Source organism: Ischnura elegans, chromosome 2 (genome assembly GCF_921293095.1).
Source record: "Ischnura elegans chromosome 2, ioIscEleg1.1, whole genome shotgun sequence".
NCBI lineage: Eukaryota > Metazoa > Arthropoda > Insecta > Odonata > Coenagrionidae > Ischnura > Ischnura elegans.
Window position 1 is genome coordinate 94,947,428 of NC_060247.1, and position 16,250 is coordinate 94,963,677.

At 36.2% G+C, this 16,250-nt stretch overlaps 1 protein-coding gene across 1 annotated transcript; it reads right to left on the bottom strand.

The window, feature by feature from the left end:
* Nucleotides 1-451: 451 nt before the first annotated feature.
* Nucleotides 452-5,617, bottom strand: LOC124154194. Its single transcript, XM_046527761.1, has 5 exons — nt 4,655-5,617; nt 4,380-4,569; nt 2,705-2,829; nt 1,609-2,617; nt 452-1,501 (listed from the first exon to the last, which is right to left on the bottom strand). Exons 1-4 carry the CDS (start codon nt 5,022-5,024, stop codon nt 1,614-1,616), a joined length of 1,689 nt encoding a protein of 562 aa, XP_046383717.1. The 5' UTR covers nt 5,025-5,617; the 3' UTR covers nt 452-1,501; nt 1,609-1,613.
* Between the last annotated feature and the right edge of the window lie 10,633 nt (nt 5,618-16,250).

Sequence of the window (16,250 nt, forward strand, 5' to 3'; positions counted from 1 at the left end):
TATGATTTTTCCTGGAGTATAGGTCATTTATACAAAAGTTAGCAGCCAACAACGTTTCGATTTATTTTCTTAAATCATCTTCAGGGCTATGTTAGAAAAATTGTGAAACAGTATAAAATACAGAGAATAAGTCTTATTAGTCTTACTCTCTGTATTTTATACTGTTTCACAATTTTTCTAACATAGCCCTGAAGATGATTTAAGAAAATAAATCGAAACGTTGGCTGCTAACTTTTGTATATATGACCTATACTCCAGGAAAAACCATATTATATATTAAATAAGGTCAAGAAACAGAAAAAAATAATATTTAATAATGAAAGATACTTTGTTTCTTCAACAGGCTAATAAAAATCTTTTTTCTATTTTATTACCGGTTTCAGCTACTACACCATTAGTATTTGATAATGATATTATAGATGAAACTGGTAATAAAATAGAAAAAAATTTAACCTGTGGAAGAAACTAAGTGTCTTTCATTATTAATATGGAGTCCTCCCACCACGTATGTGCTCCAAGTTTCAATCTAGTTTGTGATGACTGTTTCCTCAGAATTCCAGCCTAGTGGGATTTTGTCCATTAATTCAGTTACAAAAATTCTGTTCAGGGTGACACAGTACATTCTGCAGAAATGGGCAGAGGTTAATAAGACAAAGAATAATTTCTTTGTTAGTATTCAGCCCTACCTATGCCATGTGTAGACAGAAGCAAAAAAGGGCCATCCTGGCTGTCAAAAACATTGGAGTGGCAGCTCAAAAGCTATGGAGCCACATACTGCAGCAAAATTAATATCCTGCGATGAAGATTTTTTGAGTGACAGCTCTCACAGGAGGGGACCTCATCGCAGGTACAAACAAAATACTGTGTTGGTATGCTGGAATGGGAAGATTCTCAGCAGTGACCAAACCCCAGCCTCTCCACCGGAAACCCTTCACAATCACTCGCTCAACTCTGAAGGAACCTTTGTAAGGGTTTGGGGGCCTAACTAAGGCTGCTTCCGTTGAGTAAACAAACACACAACCACTCATTGTAATAACAACACACAATCACTCATAGTAATAACAACACACATCACTCACCCACACAATCACTCAAACACACAATCACTCACAAAACTTACTCCGTGGGCTAAACTCCGGGAGAAATGCTCAAAATTGAGCAATGGTAATGTCAGGGTACCATGAATTACCAATGAAATCCTTGCTACCCTTGTAACAATGGAATAGCATAATTTTCTTGCCCATCAAAGTGTGCAAAGACATTGATCAGACCTATGGACAAAATCCCACTAACAATTCAGGAGGAAATATCTAGAGTCAATCTTACCCAAAGGCGTTGATGCATTAACCAGAATAAAAGAGAATCACCCAAAAGAAATACATGGATAGATTGCCCAATGTTATATCAGGCAAACCTTAATACCCATACAGTAAACCTGAAGATACTGGTTTAAACACTGGGGAGACATCTGTCATCACAAACCAGACGATGTGGGGGGAATCTGAAAAAAGTTTTTAAAAATCTCTATTAGACTTTATGTTACAACCATTTCTACCATATACATTTAAATTATGCTACACATTAAGCATAAGATAATGCCAGTCTTACCCTTTTTATTCAAGCTTTCTCAACTCCTCTAGGTGTTCACTAATAGCCTGAATTATTCTCCTTCTGGTCGTAACTCGTGGCTTCCCATTGATACTCTCACCTAAGAGTAATCTAATTCCCTCAGTACCAGATATATTGAATATTTCCACCAGCTTCTCCAAATCAATACCAGCTGTGGCCATTTTGGAAATCATTGAGCTTGAAATAACTCTCCCTAGGGTTTGTAATGTTGCCACCTTCTGCGCCTTCCTTACAGCTTGCAATTTCCTGTTATTCAGTTCCTGTAAAGATAAAGAATTAGTAAGGAGTACTTCATTACTTATCTCAAAATGTCTTATGAGTCCATCTAGTAATTGGCAATCAATCATTGCATTATGGGTTCCACTCTTTATTCGTTGCCATTCCTCCCCTTGCAGGTATACTGATGCAAGCTCTTCAAGTTTTCTGCAACTACCCTGACTAATGAGCTTCAATGAGTCAGTAACCCCATACACACTTTTCAAAAGATCGTCGCTCAGGTCCAACTTCTGCAGCCATGATAAAATGCGAGGAGCATCAAATCGGACAATGTTGTGCCCAACTAACACCACCCTTGACTCAAAACTGGATAAGAAACTGATTTGAAGAAAATGAAGAACATTTCTGCCCAAGAGCTGCCGATGACTTGCAGAAGCTCGATATAGCCAAGAAGAGAAACGCTTCTTAGTATGGTTGATATCAGCCCATTTCTGTACAGAGTGCTGCGACTCCCTTTGTACAGCTGCCAGCGTTGAGGAGTCACCATCTCCTATGAGAGTTGTCACTCGAACACCAGCAGTCAAAAAATCTTCATTGCAGGATATTAATTTTGCTGCAGTATATGGCTCCATAGCTTTGGAGCTGCCACTCCAATTTTTTCGGCAGTCGTGATCGTTCTTGTCATGCCCCTGACTACACATTGCACAGGTAGTGGTACACACGTCAAATGCAAGAACTTTTTTGGAGCGGTATCCAATGACAGATCCATGCCCTGCAAATGCAAAAAGAAATTTTAATCGTTAATATAGAGGGACAAATAATACATAATTTATTTCTCAGAAAATATAATGAAACCAACCAGATTTACTGTCATATGACCGCCCATTGCCTCTCTTCTGCCACCCATAGTCATAAGAGGCAATGATATCTACCTCAGCCCCATCACTGCCATGCATAGGAGACTCTTCACTCAGAGTCGTGGCACTGAAATAAATTATGTAGACTGAATGAGATGCCACATATTAGCCAAAGAACTACATTCAGAATTCTGTGACTGGGTAGAATTGTTACTAAGGAATGGAAATAGTATAATGACAATGAAGGTAATCTACCACTTCACTTATGATGTTACTGATTCAACATTAGAAAGGAATATTGGTTATGTGTAAGACTTTTATACTCTATCATTGGTTAATATAACACCAAAATACATTCTGCTACTTTGGAACTCGTTAGTCTAACAAAAGCATTAATCACCATAGTGAAACAGGTTGTAATTATAATAAATTCAAGAAAGCAATCACAATCAGGACTGCAGCATCAAGAACAACAGGGAGATGATGCCGACAAATAGGAACATTTTCTTGCAATAATGTTTAATAAGGAATTTGAAATGAAGAAGGGTTTGTGCTTGGGATATCCAGCCTTGACTTTAAAAAAATTGACAATAGGAAAAACATTCCTTTTCTGCTGTTTTCCATCCCAGCTGTTGGAGGAGTCAGTTAATGCCTTTAAGTAATCAAGAAAGTTTTTGATCCGCTAAAAGCATTGAAAGTCTTGAATGAATAAGTATTACATAGAACAATAGTTGAGACACTGAGCATGAGCATTAGAGGAAACTAACCTAGGTTTCCAGTTGAAAGTACCCAATGTTCCATACCAGTAAATTGGCTGTGCTGATTACTTTGACCTCTTTAACGAACAATGACTAAGGAATAATAAGCAGGAAGAAATTAGTTTGTCTTTAATTGCTGAAATGCTTGAGACATGGATACTATAATTGAAAATGTATGTTATATAGACTTCTAACCAAATCACCTGATAGCATATCACCATGATCAATCAAGCAGTGGCACTTGTAAGTTATGCCAGAATGTGCATGAATGCATTTTATTTAAAATTAAAGATTTACCACGATTTCATTAACCATGGTTCCTTTGTATTCAGCAGGTATGTATTTCTTTATTTATTACCCTGAGGCCTGACCCTGCATTGTTCAAAGGTTAATAACTTTATAATGGTTCAGTTCAGATCTTAGAAAGTGATCATTTTTCATCATAAGGATACTGCTTTCACACACATAACTTTTAGGAAAATCAGTGATGGTCACCTGACATGATTTTTGCACTATCTGCCTGATTTGAGATGAAAAGCCCCTCCAGTCAACAGCCACTTATTCAACTATGGCCTCATCCTTAGTAACCGATAACAAGTAATACCGAAGGACAGTGATAATAATAATGTGAAGCAAAGGTAAAATTACACTTGAACATAGTAATCATAAAAGAAGCCACTGAAGTTCCTCAATTGTAGTTCATATATTGGACGTGACCACTACTGGTAATGTTCTTGGAAGGTAATGTACATTGAAATAAAAATCACACCGCCGAAATATTCCCAAGTACTATGACAGAACCAAATGCGACCACAAGAGGCACATTTTTGAAAAATGAACATTCTATTTTGGTTTCGCTGGACTAAAAACACTAATATGAACAGCATAATCATAAATAAACTGATACGATGAAACTTACGGTGTTGAGGTCAAAGTGAGAAGCTTCTCCTCCTCCACAGCCTTCTGGCACGACTCTCGCGCCGTCTCTTCAACCGCAGGCCCCACAGATCGCTCGTACCTTTTCCAAGTGGAATTAGCGACAGGCGGAATATTTAGGGTTGCCAAAACCCTATTCATTTGCTCGTGCCCAACACCTGACACGACGCAAGCTGAAAATGGAACAAAAATATATTTTCAGCTAATCAACTTCTTCTATTCCCAAATATGAATTAAGGTATTTACTCGAGCACTTACCTATGGCGGCCTTACAATTCACTGCGTACTGAGCGTACGAGGACTTTGCACAATGCACTGCCGTAGATGTAGCAACTTTTTTCAATTGCTCACAAAAAGAGCAGCGCACCGTCCAAATGGAAGCTAATCCACGCCGCAACTCGCCTTCAATATTTGCAAAGGAAAGAGGTTTTAGGCAGGAATCGCAGTTCATCTGCTTAGCCAACAGATTTACGTCCACGATTCGCCGACCCTCCAACGTGAAACGTGGATTCGCTTCAATTTTGGGCGACGATTCCCTCTTCACCTTCGCCCGGGAAGAAGCTTTCTGCCTCTTCTCAAACTCCTTCTTCCGCACAAACCTTCCGTCTTTACTCCTGGATGGCTTCATCGTAAAAGCAGAGAAGGCTGAAATACTTGCGTATCTCACTAAAAAATTAGAGAAATACTCGACTCTCAAAAATATTTCAACACCGAAATCTCTGCACCCTTCCTACGATTCAAGCTACTTCCAGCTAGTCACGTGTTTTTCTGAATTCCCGGGTTCCCAGGCTAGTTGAAAGTGTCACTGGTGTCACCAACCTAAGAAATTTCACGTTGTTGCCAAGTCGAGCGTCTCTTGGGCATATGTAATTTCTTTCGATAAAATGCTTCGAAATTGTTTTCTAATATGAGTAATCATTACATCTTTATGTTTTAACATTTAAAATTCCAGTAATCCGTACCCCAAGTCGGAGTTAAGGCAAAACTATACTAGGAAAACTTAGTAAGATATTACTAAATTTACCGTTGGTACCTTTGAAAATAAGTCAAGATTAAGTTTAAATTACGTAAAGTTCGTTCATAACTGAGAAAAATAAGTAACGCAAACGAAGATTTTCCGCATAAAATATTGTGAAATTGTGTCAAACGCCTTAATAACTGTTTATAATTGTAAATTTTATTAAAATTTAATCGCTTTTTTGACTTCGGAACTATCTCGCTCAAACCACCTTAAGTGAGGTAGAAGTTTCTCATGCAAAAACAGCAGTAGGCCTAATATATCAACATGCCCGCATTCAGTTTCCCTGAAAATCTCCTCACAAATTTGGTGATGTCTTCAAGGAACCATTCCTTGTGTTTATCTGGAATTGCTCCTAAATATTCTATGAAAAGATCCAGGTGTGAATGAAGGAAATGAATTTTTAGTGACACCTTAAACCCCATGGCCTAATACGTTGACAGCAATTCACACGTATCTCAGCTCATTCTCACAGCTAACAAACGTTTCAGAATTCAAGCCAAGCTCGATTTTATTTATAATTCAGGTGTTTCATGTACGTCAAATCTTGGAAAAGTTTCCTAATCTGGGGGTCCACGAGTTCCTTCCTTGGTTTTAGCCTCACTAATTGTAATACGAGGAAATTAAGTTAAAAATTGAAATTTAGCTCCTATCTTTTCGATTGCCTTCACAAATTATTTCATCTGTGTTAATTTGATGTGCAATGGTGGCATGTGAATATTTTCTGTCGAAACCAGAGAAACATAAGCAACATTTTTATAACCATGAGTAAACCTTTCTCGCAGAGGCCAATTCCGTACTATGTAATGTTTTTCACGGGCGCGGCTGTTGTATTCACAAAGAAAGCAGTAGTATTTCGTGAAGCCTGATTGCAGTGCCGTGAGCAGAGCGTCAACTTTCAGATCAGCGCAAACTTGCCAATTATAATCACGATAGTCAATATTTTCAAGGATTCGGCTAATATTCCCGTACGCCTCCTTCATAACAGCAGAGTATGCAGACAGGACAGAAGGAAACTCATTCCCATTGGCCAACATGACCACTTTAAAGCTTGTCTATGACGAATCCATAAGCCGTCTCCATTTTTCTGGGTCATATGGCATCATCAGTTCTATCAACAATGCATTTAATTACAGAAAAAACCAAGCCTTCACCTTCCATTAAAAGTAATTTCAGTGCTGACTGTTTAGCCCCATAGGAAAAAATGTTTATGCCCTTTTATAAGAGATTGCCATTCATTTACGGTAACTATGTGCCATATGCTACAGTGGTTTGACCACGTATTTGGTTAAATTACTGTAACAAGTGGTGCAACAAACACTTGGAGATTTTTTACTGTTTTGCACAATTTTAACTACTTGGAAAAAAGGATCATCCTCGTCCAATACACCGAAAGAGTTGACTCTGCGATTGCTAGAGATACCGAGGGAAGATGACGGCAACTTCAATACACACAATTGATTTGAGAGGCTGATACTTTGAGCAACTCCATTCTTAAGGAGAAAGAATACTTTTTAACTGAAATGAGAATATAAAATCTTAATCTTATATTTTTCGTGGAATAAGGAAGTATTACTTTTCCTTTTTAGCTGCGAAAGCTAAGAGAATTGCCGTCCAAGGATGAGCGGGCGAGGCATTGCGAGGGCCAGCGTAGTAAAGTGAATCTTCCGAGGTATTTCTACAAATTTTAATCATTGTTGCTGTTCTATGCAGCGCAATATTTTTATTATTACTGCTGTTTCTTGTTTTTATATATATTTTTATCATTCGGTGGAGGAAGACGTGAAATGGGAGCTGGAAACTTTTTAAAATACGCGAAAATTTGCGAAAAAATGGCAAAATTGATAATTCTTAATGCGTTTTTACACAATTTTCGGAGACTTATTCCCCCCAAATCTACCTCCTTACCATATATATATTTTAGAATTTTGCACCCCTCAAAACCCTTAGAAAAAATTTAAATGCTAAAATAATCGTTTTAATTCCTCCAAATGACTGAAAAGTGATGAAAATTGGAGGGGGAAGCTCCCCCGAAAATGGTGGGTGGTGGGGAAAAACGGAGTTCATTTTCGGATTTAGGAGGCCATTTCACATTAGAAGCGGCAGGAATGGTGTCAGGGCCGATAATCATGCCGTCCAGTGTTATTTTGTTAGTATTGTGATAACGTTGTAAGTAATATATGTTATGCATTACCAATAGCCAATACTTTCAATTCACCGCCTTGCTGGCTAAACAAGTCCCGCATTTAAAATACGCTCTCCCTCCGTGGCACACCCGCTATTCGTTGTTGCCCCTAGGTATCTGTATACCTCTTCATAACCAAGAAAAATCTTCCTCGACATATTTCAATTGATACAGCGGGATGCCTCGACGATACTTCCTACCACAGAGTTGTGCTCCTACTACGCCTATGCTATTGTCAGAACACTAACCTCGCTGTGTCGGCCATATTGTCAGCGCCTGCAGCGCCGCCATCGGTGATTTGAGTCTCGAATAGCTTCACCCTCCTCTTTTTCTCACCCCCTCAGTCTACTTCTCCATTCTACCCTCCTCCCAAAAACACACCCCATCCACACGAAATTTCCGGACCGAAAAAGAGCTTGGAAAAAACCTTCTCTTCCATCTTCTTCCTCACGTTCCTCCACCATCACATTTTCTCTTCTCCTATGTAATTTCCTCTATGACTGCGAGCGGTGTGAGAAGTTCTGTCGCGGCGGATTAGATGACTCAAGGAGCGCGTCTTTTTGAATTGCACTGTGAAAAAAATTAGTTCCGGAGTGATAGGAAAGAATGGAGTAGTTTCTTTGAGGATAGGATGTCCGGTTAAGCGCCATGTATTTGGATTTCCTTTTATCCGTAACGTTTTCCGCGCTACTCTTGAGAAAAACATGCATTCTAAATAAAATGGGAATGCATTCCATAGGCGGATCTGGGGGGCACGTGCCCCCTCAGACCCTTAAAAAATATGGAAGATTTTAATAAAGTCCCATTATCATAGCGTTCGTATTGTATTACGAGGTACCCTTGTACCCCACCAGGACAAAATCCTGGGTACTGCCTTGCTTGTGCCCCCCCGAAAAAGAAATCCTGGATCCGCCCCTGATGCATTCCATGGTGGTTACAAATGTTTTGTTGTTAAAAACAAAAAATTTAGCTACGTGTACAAAACAAGAATATTTCCTCGATATCAATTAGTATGCATTTCGTGAATCATAAAAAATCGAGACTTTAAATTACAGTCTTCATTTCCGCTGTTATGGTCTAAAGTTAAGCCGGAAGAAAAATACGAATGAGCATTTTAACAATAAAAGAAAATGTGATTCCATTTTTACACAACATGAGGAGCAGTTCCACAAACATGCTACCAAATAAGAATAACAAATAGTGGAACTGCTTTTCTTTGAACGAAGTAGTGGCGTAACTCGAATTATGAGGGTGTCCCTACCTTAAAAAATGCTAGCTGTTCCAGACGAGAATACCCCTCAGTTAAATGATACATCAAGAATTTTCACCGACCCTTTTTCTTCATTACCGAACGTGATATATTAACGTTACCCTCCGCACGATTTCTCGTTTCGAAAAGTTCTAACTCTGCGATGAAGGCATCTGTTCATATGAGTGGAGAGTAATGGATACGTAATCCGTTGAATGAGGGCGTTACAAAGCACGCCTTGGTACTGCGGTTTAAAGATTGTGGGATGAAATACCTACTCCTTGGATGGTTGCGTGTACCTCGAATCGTATGCCATTTTCTTGCTGTCGAAAGCATGTTAACGCTTACGAATGGTGTTTCATCACAGTCACTATTAATTACGCCTATTTACGTCTCACGCATTCAGAAGAAGAACAAGCCTGTAAAAAATGTGGGCGGGGTATAAAACTCTGCTGTTGAGCTACAAAGCACGAAATACTTACTGTATAACTACTGGAGATCAACTCAATGTATTTAATTGATCTACGGTAACTTGACATTAGAACATATCATGAAAATACCGGAATTATACCGACTGAGAATTAATCTTTTACTTAAAAATATTTTTGTGACCTTGATGATGTACTCTTCACTAGGCTATTCCACAGAGAAAAATTGTTTCACATTCCATGCCACACAATGAAAAACACGTAAAACTTATATATTTTGGAAATTTTCGCGCCCTTTGTAAGAATCCATCAGGAGCGAAAACTTAAAAATTGCACAACGCACTCATTTTTATTTCTGCACTCATTTTTATCTGGAATTTTTAAATTTAAAGGAAAATCATTCCCTACAAAAAGGCACTTTTTAATAATTTCCGATGGTTAAGGATATATTTTTCAATGTTTTCTTTATTAGAGTATCCTCTCTTAACGACTCGTTTTGATAAAAAAGGATAATTTATTAATCTAAAGAAACCAGTCTTTGAATAGTCGATAATTCCCACATATCCCTGGCATCATACGAACTCCCATAGTTTCACAGGAATGGAAGGTGCAATTTTTGGACCAATACATAAGGGCACTTGATATTTTCACTTGTATTTTTTAATATAATGGTATAAAAATTCAAAAATAAATAAACATCTGGGACTAAAAATATGGAATTTATTTTCTTTACAACTCGGAGACAAGTTCCATCATCAAATAACTTACTTTAACATGTTAAAAAGCATTCACAACAGTTAAATTGTTTAGTAGTTATGAGGAAGTTTAATAAAGCACTCAAGGCCATGTTTAGTTTTCGAATACTGGCGTAAGTGGTGACCACGAATTTCCTACTTGTGAGACGCAATATAAACTCACCGCTAGAACAGGATGTTTTGAACTAAAGATATTTATTGAATGATTATTCCAGTTATATCTGAAAAATTGTGAAGGATAGCTGAATCTGCATGCTTTTAAATAGGACACGTAGGGTACATAGGAAGATATTTAGATGATAGTATGGTAGGTATGGTATTTAGAGGCGGCGACCGACAACTGAGGTCATTTGCACCATGAGGGAAAGGTAGGTGGTAAGGGTGGAGAGAAATCCGGCGTCCGCATTAGCCTGCTCTTAACAAAAGAAAAAAAGATGACCACGGCTTAACGTCCCATCCAACGGATTATTCGCCTCTGAATTTAACACAAGAAAGATTACTGTGGTTGATATCAACTTTAAGTTCCTAATTACTAAGCCGGGGTTGGCGAGGGTAGGTTGAACAAAATCTGATCTGAGCTCAGAAAGCTAATAATATGCCAAAATATAACTGTTAGAAATATAAATAGCCCAGGTCGAATGGCAGCATCATTGACAAGTTTTTATTTTCTCGAGATCATAACCGAAATGGTAACGATGTCAGTTCCAGCTGATGAAGACATACTTTAAACAGTCAAAATAAGATTTGAGTTCTATCAATTTCTTTAAAATTAGCACGCATTAAAAATTGTCATTACCACGAGCTTAATTTGCTACTTCAACCGAGAGCACATGAAAATATTTGTTGACGACATTATGATTCACAAGTGCATCGATTCAACAAAGAAGAGGTAAGGACGCTTTGAATACTTAAAATTATAAAAGGTGCTTTCTAAATATAATATCAAAACAAGAACCTCAATCTACAGAATGTTTAGAATAATAGGGGCTTCGTTCAAACATGGGTAAAATCAGTGAGGCGACCTCGAAATACAAAGGTAAAATGTTTAAATTATAAAGGTGCTGAACGCAACTGGTTATATTAATTTACTCCAGCTTATCAAAATTAGCAATCATGGTAATGAGTCCATTCATCTAATTTATTCGATTGCTTTCGCGTAAAAAAATGTTTACTATGGTTTTTAAGGTGACTAGTTTACTCCAAGTTTTTTCCTTCATATGGTAAATTATAATAAAGCATAATTTGTAGTTTACAAGGAATAAATTACCGGTTAGATATTCTTAAAGGATTTTCTCCAGAAATTCACCGATACTAGGATTCAAAATAATATTTACCTGACAAGAGAAAGAGCATCCACCTGTTCCATGAGATTTCGCTAGACTTGAATCACTATAATATGCATCCCGTAGACTTACAGATATAGTTCTATTCACACCTCGAGAACATCTCGGTTACATTTCAACCGGATATTTTTCGATAGTCGACGAGATCCCAGAGTGGAGGGAGAACACGACTGGAAACAAAAGCTAATTATTAGAGAAGCATTGGACACTAATTTGAGTCGTACGCTCAACTCAGCCGTAGACAAAAATTTTCCGTTTAGCACTTCCCCTCGCTCTGTCTCCTCACTCACCCCTCTCTTTCCAAACTGGTTCAATCACCTTCGAGGCCACGTGTTTGAAAATACGCCGTGGGATCAGTGACCCAGTAAACATTCATCTCCCCAGGAACGAGAACCCAATGATACAGCAAGCTCGTCTTATATTTATATTATGTCAGCGAATCAATACATAGAAAACGTTCATATGATAGTGATACTAGAAAACTTCTAAAGATACAGGTTATGAAATAAAAGTCAGAAGCAGTGAGGTCTGGGCAAAATACAGGCCAAGGAGTAATTGAAATACAAAATAAAAATACCGCTCCAAATGAGACTGAAATGCAAGATACGGCTCGAACTGTATTTGAAATTCAAAACGTAAAATACGTTTTATTTTTTACTTGAAAAACAAACTTCAATATAGTATTTTAAATACTTTAAAAATACAAAATAAATTTGTATGAAAATTGAGAGATCTTAAAAATAATCTGCATTGGCAAGTTATGGATACTTGCAAACATGAAGAAAAGGATTTAACGAAAACAAAGTGGTCTCTGAAGCGTAATATTACTGAAGTATCATAATCATTTAATTAGATGAAAAATATTTTACAAATGTATTGTTTTCTTTAGAATGGAAAAATACAAAAACTCTGTATTTGAAATACAAAATACAAGATTCATTAAGGTCGTGTGTTTCAAATACCACATAAAAATTGCAAATGTATTTCAAATATGTAATTTTAAATACTTGTATTTGAAATACTGACCAGACCTGGAGGCAGTGAAACACATCACAAAGCATCGCATAAAACACATAAATTAAAAAAAATATAATGGAAGAGATGAATCGTCAATTCATTTCTTGAAACTGTTTTTTGTAGCCATTCATTAGTAAGTATCTTAACTTTGCCTTTGCTAATAACCTCCTCAGTACCGGAACTTATCCACCGCTATTTTCGTCTGAATTTCATGTTTTCTGGTTAATTAGATGCTAAACAAATTGAATGCTAACATTAGATATTTCTGTGAATCATGTTTCTGTGCGATGCTGTTATCGGTCAGGAAGAAGTAAACTAGTTACAATAACGAAATTTCACTTAGCCAAGCGCTGGAAAAATTCAAACGTCGATGAATAGAATACGCTAGGACGAAGGAGGATAAAAAAATAAAAATCAAGAATATCAGCAATGATTACAACTTTCAATCACGCAGTATAAACAACAATCATTGCGGTAATAATGACAAGAAAACAGAAATTATTGATTATGCTGATAACGAGTTGGTTATACGCTTCATGTAGTACCAAAAAGAATATTTAATAACAGTACTTATCAAGTAAAACATTAACCTGCTCTAAAACAACTCGAAATTATAAAAAAATTAATTAGGTTCCTATCACTGTCCCTGACAGGATTTGCATTAGAATACATTTTTAACTGAAATTAGCGAGGAATTTTCACAAACTCATCTGTCCACAGTAGCCAAAAGTTTTATATATACAGAAAATGAATTAATTAGCCGTCATCTTTCATTTAATTCTTTCTATTGAATATATCATTTAAGAAACAAAAATTTAATGAGCTATTTGGTCAGAATTTAATTCTACCAGACGGAAAATTCTAATTTTAGCTTCATAATTACTTTTAAAATATTTAAAATTTGCACGGTGAAGAAAAAACGTTTTATTTGTAATTTTTTATGGTGAAATATTTTGCCTAAAAATTGGTTTTTGTGACGTAATACAATTCAATTTTTTTCAAATATGTCTGAAAATGTTCATAATAGTTGTAGTTAAAAGTTTGGTAAATAAGTGTTTTTCTTCAAAATTGGTAATGTTTTTTTTTATTTCATCAAAACTCTTCTACTACTACGCTTAACTTATACGATTTCAAAAGAAGAATGAGAGCAAGCATTTTTCGTCGGAAATTTGGTCGTGTTTCAGCCTCTACAAAAATTAAGTAACGAATTGAGAATGGTGAGTGAATAATTTACCCTACCTAAATCACCAATTATTTGTCAGTATTTGTCCAAATTTTCAAGGTGATATCTCAAGAGGGCCATTTTGGATATACGTCCGGCGATTTTCTATTTGGGACCACTGCGCGAATTTGTTATAACAAAATTTATTTACATATAATTTTCTGGGAATAGGCAATCTAAGTTATAAGATCCATAACATCATAACTAGGCTTACTTACTTTTACTCAGCCATTATATCCTTAAAAGTGAGCGGATAAGTGAATAAAATTCTATTAAAAATATGGCAAAAGACAGTATTTCGAACGAATGTTTTTGGAGCTTCTACGGAAGCAAGATCGCATTTTGCACTTATCCCGATATAGTCGTTTAACAAGCTCTAGGAGGATTCATAATTAGAAATGGATTTCGAGGTGATAGAGGAATGTTGTCACTATGGTAGCTGCTCTCCAAACGATGCACGTGTTATGTGAAAATAATGACGTCTTATGAACGCGTTATCGGCATCTGCGCTAGAAGTGCATCATTGTTTTCAAAAGTGACATCAAGATACACAAAAAATTCCTCCACGCATAACAAATCTGGCACTTATATGCCATTAGAATTTTACTGTGATGATAATTACTGTTTACAATTTCCACTGAATTTTCAGTTGATGTGTGTATCCCAGCACTTCAATGTGTCAATAATTATCCTGTTTTTTTCTTTTCGCATTTGTTCTTTATTTTCCAATTTACTCCCTCATTTTACGAATAAAATCTATTTTTTGATCAATAGTTTTCAATAAAAGAGAATAAACGATTTTTAACTTTCTCATAATGTTTACAAGCCATATGAGCAATTCCACATAAATGTCATACTGACTGGTTAAATAAAAAAATGGGTTGGAGGCTCTGATATGGTTCAAAATTTGTGCTATAAAGTCTAGACTTTCGTTATTAAGTGCTGACACTAGCATGAGTCGCGTGTGTCTCTGATAAGAGAAATTTTTTATGTGCTCACCACAGTTTTTAGCCACATACTAAATTTAATGAGTCATCTACGCGCAAAAAAAACATCTGTTTCGCTAATTGATTTTTATGGCCACTATATAAATAAACTTTTTCTATTTTGAGGTTCGTTCGTTATTTTGAATGATTTTAAGGGTTTTTGCACAAATTTGTTTTGTTTATTTTGAATTAAAGAAGGTATTTTGTAATTTTTTTTGGCAGTGAATAAATTTATACCAGAATCACAAAAGTCAGTCCGTGACATTTCTGGTCAGTCCGTGACGATGCTTTTCAAGAGGATTTACTCCTCTGTAAAATCAGTTATTGTAATGGGCTTTGCAGCATTATGAAATTTGCATTTGGTGTTCTGAGATGTATTTTACTGAAACTCTGATCACTCTTTGTTTCAGAGAAAACCTTAGATGTTTTACTCTGAGCTGAAAGTTCGTTTCATTTTTGTCAGTCCGTGACAGTGAATTTTAAGTCACGTAAGTCCTGTATTTTTCAAGACAAAGTAGTGTAACAACCAAAGTTAAACTTCACACCATTGTGCAGCAATTTGAAAGTTGAAAAAGTTTTGTATGTCAGTCCGTTCGCGTTACGTGCGTTCTTAAAACTTCAAAAACGCATTGTGACGGTCAGTCCGTGACGCGTGGAATCGCCCATATCTAACAAAATTGCAACTAATAATATTAACTTGGGTATTACGATAAAAGGCAATCGAACTTGATTTTACTAACTCAAAATTCATGTTAAAATATTTCTTGGAGTGTTGGTCAACGCAGTATAAAAAAATATCCAAGAAATATTTTAACATGAATTAAACGAGGTCAAGATAAGGAAAAAATAAATAACTCAAATTATGATACAGCGACACTTGAGGTGTATTTCACTATTCATAAAGCTGTTTTGAATTAATTACTCATTAATTTACGATGGGATAAATCTATTCTTAGGGTCCGAGGAGAGAGTTCTGAAAACTGATTCAAAATACTTCAATATCAATGCTTGAAAAATTACATTTGCTGAATTAGTTTCTTTAATTGTATGATTTTACTTTAATTAATGAATTAATGGCTCAAAAATTAAACTTAATCGTTCAATAAAAATTTAATTAGAAACTAAAAGTCTTTTACCGCATTTAGATTCCATCAATCAACCTGAAGTGAAATATTTCCGGAAGTTGCTTCGCTGTTAAGGCATTTCCAGTAATTAGTGATATTTCTTAGCGATTAATGAAACGTAAAAATACTTTAACTCTTTTATTCCGATAATTTTGGTAGAGATGTGGTCTTTATTTCAAGTGAATGGGAAATTCCATTGGTGAAATTGAAACGGCAATATTTGACACTGGTACAATATTAATGGCGCCCTGAAGATAATTTCTATTGCGTTCTAGAAAGTTCTTTTAGGTCAACTGGGAAAACAAGCTTTTCTCTTTGGTTTGTGTGCTTCTGATAAAGATAACACATTCATTTAGGTTTTAGGGGAGAAGGAATTTTCCACGACTTAATATGCTTTAACAAATATCGCTTTCTTAGTAGGAAAAAATTTATTCCCGGTGACATTCATTAAGCTACCAAACATGAACTCACTCTGAAAACAAATAGACACGAGGCGAAATACAAAGGGAGGAGGGTATGATTTATCT

Excerpts from the sequence above, each read along its gene's own strand:
- LOC124154194 (XM_046527761.1), bottom strand. The coding sequence starts at position 5,024 with ATGAAGCCATCCAGGAGTAAAGACGGAAGGTTTGTGCGGAAGAAGGAG. Across the intron at positions 2,830-4,379 it reads CTCACTTTGACCTCAACACC|TGCCACGACTCTGAGTGAAG; the intron begins GTAAGTTTCATC and ends AATTTATTTCAG. Across the intron at positions 2,618-2,704 it reads GTCATATGACAGTAAATCTG|GGCATGGATCTGTCATTGGA; the intron begins GTTGGTTTCATT and ends TTGCATTTGCAG.